General features: G+C 43.9%; 1 protein-coding gene across 1 annotated transcript; it reads left to right on the forward strand.

Moving 5' to 3' along the window:
* The first annotated feature begins 1,244 nt into the window (after positions 1 to 1,244).
* Positions 1,245 to 3,568, forward strand: LOC121554539 (gastrula zinc finger protein XlCGF26.1-like). The gene is made up of 2 exons (XM_041868150.2): positions 1,245 to 1,526; positions 1,877 to 3,568. The coding sequence occupies exons 1-2, from the start codon at positions 1,361 to 1,363 to the stop codon at positions 3,043 to 3,045; spliced, it is 1,335 nt and encodes a 444-aa protein (XP_041724084.1). The 5' UTR covers positions 1,245 to 1,360; the 3' UTR covers positions 3,046 to 3,568.
* Positions 3,569 to 4,707: the final 1,139 nt, after the last annotated feature.

Genomic DNA, 4,707 nt, shown 5'->3' on the forward strand with positions numbered 1-4,707 from the left:
ACACTGAAACCATTGGATGCAGTTTATCAAAGCGCACTACGCTTTATTACGGGCGAAAGGCTGAGTTCACGTCACTGCATTCTGTATCAGAAAGTAAGTTGGCCCTCTTTGAAGTCTTGCAGATCGATGCAATGTTCTATAATGCTCTTTTACAAAAACTCCCGCTCTACCTAACATCATTAATCACTTTTAGACGTACACGTTACCAAGGATGGCTAACTCTGGAAATTCCTTAGTTCTCTACAGAGTTAGGTCAATTTACTTGTGGAATAATCTCAAAAGTCTTACTTGTGGAATAATCTCAAAAGTCTCACATTTGATGATTTGGTGCCTTTAGGGCATTTCAGATGGCTGATTGAGGACCTTTTTAATGTATAATGTGTTTATTTTCTATGACTGTGTTTTGTATCTGTTTTGCTTTTCATATTGTATTAATGTGTATATTTGTGTAATTACAGGGCTCATCTGTAAAAGAGGCATTGGTCGCAGCATGCCTCCCTGTTAAAATAAAGTTTAAACAAAAATTCTGACCTAATGCTGCTCATTCAAAGTAATGCTATACAGTCCACTCCTGATGAAGAATTGATTATTCCAGATGATCCTATACTTATCATATTAATCCACTGTTTGTCTACACGTAGTTATCGTTTCCCTTTCCCTGGCTGCCGTGCACAATAGTAAACGCCCATCCAGCTGGCGGCGCTGTTGTGCGTTTCCGGGTTCACCACCAACTAGTTTGAACCGAGGTATCGCAGAACAATAAAACAGATATTTCACCGGATATATAAATGTGAAGCATCCAAATATGGTAGTGAGAGGAAGCCCAGTGGCCGGTAGTGGGAGAAGATGGAAGGAGATGGATTTTGGCCGTTATTCTGCACATTTTCTCATCGATGATACATTTGATCTCAATAAAGTGTTCTGTTCCCAAAGCTAGAATATGTTATGAACAGAGTGGACTAAGGTTTGTAGACTTTACCCTTTGCAAAAGTTTTTAAAAAATCGCGTTGTTTAGAAGGAGTTCAAAGGCGAATTGAGTTATTGTACACGCGCACTTCACAGGGTAGGCGTTCCCTAACGGAAATATGCAGATGTCTGCTAGAACGGGCCAATAGGATCTCGCTAGCTCGTGCTTGGCTCTGCCCACCTCCTTTCTTGTTCTGCCAACTATGACTAACGACATGCTGTGGTCTATCTTGGTTTAGTTATAAAAATCTTTGGAGTTATTTTCCAATATTATTTGATTAGAACACGGAAGTAGGATTGGAAACGACTGTGTCATATACAGAAGGGGCTTTAGTTATTAATGTATTTGTATTGAATTGCTTGCGTGGAGTAACGACTAAACTGAAGATTGAAAATGTCCAAACTACAGTTGCTGCGTGTGTTTTTAAATGAGCGTTTAACAGCGGCTGCTGTGGAGATTTTCGGGGCAGTTGAGAAAACGGTAGTGGAGTACCAGGAGGAGAATGATCGGCTACGGAGACTGCTGCGGATCACACCAGAGATACAACTGTGTAAAATAGGTTCGTATGTAGATCTACTGATAGCTAGCAATAGTTCTACCTTATTGAGAAACTGTTTGGGCTAACAGTGATCACCATTTCATACATTTTAAGAAGTTGTTTTTAAACCATGCATGGATAAAAACATTGTCATAAAAAAACAGGAAGTGATTAGAATGTATTCCTTTTAGAAATTAATCGTATTCTCTTCAATTATTTGAGAAGTAGTTGAAAATAGATTCCAGTTTTACAGTTATTGAATTGGAATTACAGTTGACCTAGTCTTGAATTGACTGTCTTAAATTCAAGTTGACCACAACCCTGATGTCTAAAGTCTAGGTAACATCTGCTCCTCCTCTCCTTCCCTCCAGACTCCCTGCAGCGCTCTGTCTCTGTTTCTGAAGAGGAGGTTCCCCCTGAGCAGCAGCACTGTGAGCAGGAGTGGAGCCCCAGTCTGGGGCAGGAGGACCCAGAGCCCACACATATTAAAGAGGAGCAGGAGGAACTCAGGACCAGTCAGGAGGAAGAGCAGCTTCAAGGACTAGAGGCTGATACCATAGAGTTCATATTCACTCCTTCCTGTGTGAAAAGTGAATGTGATCAGGAGGACCCACTTCAGTCATTGACTCTTCCCCAAACCCAGACTGTGGAGAACAGAGAGAGTGACTCTAAACCAGTGGATCTCAAACCTTTTGGCACTGTGACCCACCTAAAGTGTCTTGACATTCCCTGTGACCTGCCATATAATGAAAACAATGCCTCCCGCCTGAGCTCAGCCGTAAGCAGCGACCCAGTAGGACTTGACAGCAGCACACCATTGGAACACTGTTCCAAACCCAGCACCACGTCTAGAAAAAATCCCTGCCATGATTGTGGTGAAACGTTTCCTCTGAAAGCTGACCTGCAGAGGCACGTGACTCTCACCAAGAAGAGCCTCAGTGAATGCCGCTTCTGCAATAAACAATACAATTCCACCTGTAAACTGCAGGCCCATATCCAACTCTGTCACATGGAGAAATCCTGCACCTGCCCTGTTTGTGGCAAGACCATCAAACACAAAGGAGATCTGTCCAGGCACATGAGTATTCACACAGGAGAGAAACGATTTAGCTGTGGTGACTGTGGGAAAAGCTTCAATCAGAAGGGGCACCTGAACTTGCACATACTGACTCACACAGGAGAGAAACCATTTAACTGTGGTGACTGTGGGAAAAGCTTCTATCAGAAGGGAGACCTAGGGAATCATATACTGACTCACACACAAGAGAAACAATTTAGTTGTGGTGACTGTGGGAAAAGCTTCTATCAGAAGGGGCACCTTACAGATCATATACGGACTCACACAGGAGAGAAACCATTTAGCTGTGGTGACTGTGGGAAAAGCTTCAATTTGAAGGGGAACCTAAGGAAGCATAAACTGACTCACACAGGAGAGAAACCATTTAGCTGTGGTGACTGTGGGAAAAGCTTCACTCAGAAGACAAACCTGCTGACGCATGTGAAAAACGTCCACAAAGGAAGAAAACAGGATGAAAACTGAAAGAACATTAGAACAAAGATTTTCTGTCAGGAGATGGGAATAACAAGGCAGGATGTGGACAACACTCTTGGGAAAGGAGAGTAACTCTAGATCATTCATGCTATTGGTTTGAGATAAATAGATGTGTGATGGATTTACTATTTTAAAACATTATATATAAATGAAGTTTGATTTTTATGATGAAGTAATGATTAAACGTTACACTGTACTCTAGGAAGCTCACAGGTCTGCTGTTCAAAGTCTCTTGGAATTCCTGGTTGTTTGTTTTAGAATGTCTCTCAGGTGATGAAAGAATGGTCTGACTGACACCATTGATACATTAATACTGCTCATTCATGATATTGATTTCGTATTTTATGGAGTAATTATACAGTAAACTCCTGAGAATTGATTATCCAAGATAATATGTAGTTATCGATTCCCTTTACTACTGGTCTGTAGGTTGCCTTGTTTAGTATTAAACTCCCATCCAGCTGGCGGCGCTGTTGTGCGTTTTTGGGCTCGCCACTCTCTAGAACAGCAGTTCCAAAATTAGGGGTCGTGACCCCATGTGGGGTTGCCTGATATAAAAATGTCGCGGGAGAATTTCCCACATTTTTAAAAAATTACAAATATATATATATATATACTGCTCAAAAAAATTAAGGGATCACTTAAACAACACAATGTAACTCAAAGTCAATCACACTTCTGTGAAATCAAACTGTCCACTTAGGAAGCAACACTGATTGACAATACATTTCACATGCTGTTGTGCAAATGGAATAGACAACAGGTGGAAATTATAGGCAATTAGCAAGACACCCCCAATAAAGGAGTGGTTCTGCAGGTGGTGACCACAGACCATTTCTCAGTTCCTATGCTTCCTGGCTGATGTTTTGGTCACTTTTGAATGCTGGCGGTGCTTTCACTCTAGTGGTAGCATGAGACGGAGTCTACAACCCACACAAGTGGCTCAGGTAGTGCAGCTCATCCAGGATGGCACATCAATGCGAGCTGTGGCAAGAAGGTTTGCTGTGTCTGTCAGCGTAGTGTCCAGAGCATGGAGGCGCTATCAGGAGACAGGTCAGTTCATCAGGAGACATGGAGGAGGCCGTAGGAGGGCAACAACCCAGCAGCAGGACCGCTACCTCCGCCTTTGTGCAAGGATGAGCAGGAGGAGCACTGCCAGAGCCCTGCAAAATGACCTCCAGCAGGCCACAAATGTGCATGTGTCTGCTCAAACGGTCAGAAACAGACTCCATGAGGGTGGTATGAGGGCCCGACGTCCACAGGTGGGGGTTGTGCTTACAGCCCAACACCGTGCAGGACGTTTGGCATTTGCCAGAGAACACCAAGATTGGCAAATTCGCCACTGGCACCCTGTGCTCTTCACAGATGAAAGCAGGTTCACACTGAGCACATGTGACAGACGTGACAGAGTCTGGAGACGCCGTGGAGAACTTTCTGCTGCCTGCAACATCCTCCAGCATGACCGGTTTGGCGGTGGGTCAGTCATGGTGTGGGGTGGCATTTCTTTGGGGGGCCGCACAGCCCTCCATGTGCTCGCCAGAGGTAGCCTGACTGCCATTAGGTACCGAGATGAGATCCTCAGACCCCTTGTGAGACCATATTCTGGTGCGGTTGGCCCTGGGTTCCTCCTAATGCAAGACAATGCTAGAC

Source organism: Coregonus clupeaformis, unplaced genomic scaffold (assembly GCF_020615455.1).
Source record: "Coregonus clupeaformis isolate EN_2021a unplaced genomic scaffold, ASM2061545v1 scaf0090, whole genome shotgun sequence".
Taxonomy (NCBI): Eukaryota; Metazoa; Chordata; class Actinopteri; order Salmoniformes; family Salmonidae; genus Coregonus; species Coregonus clupeaformis.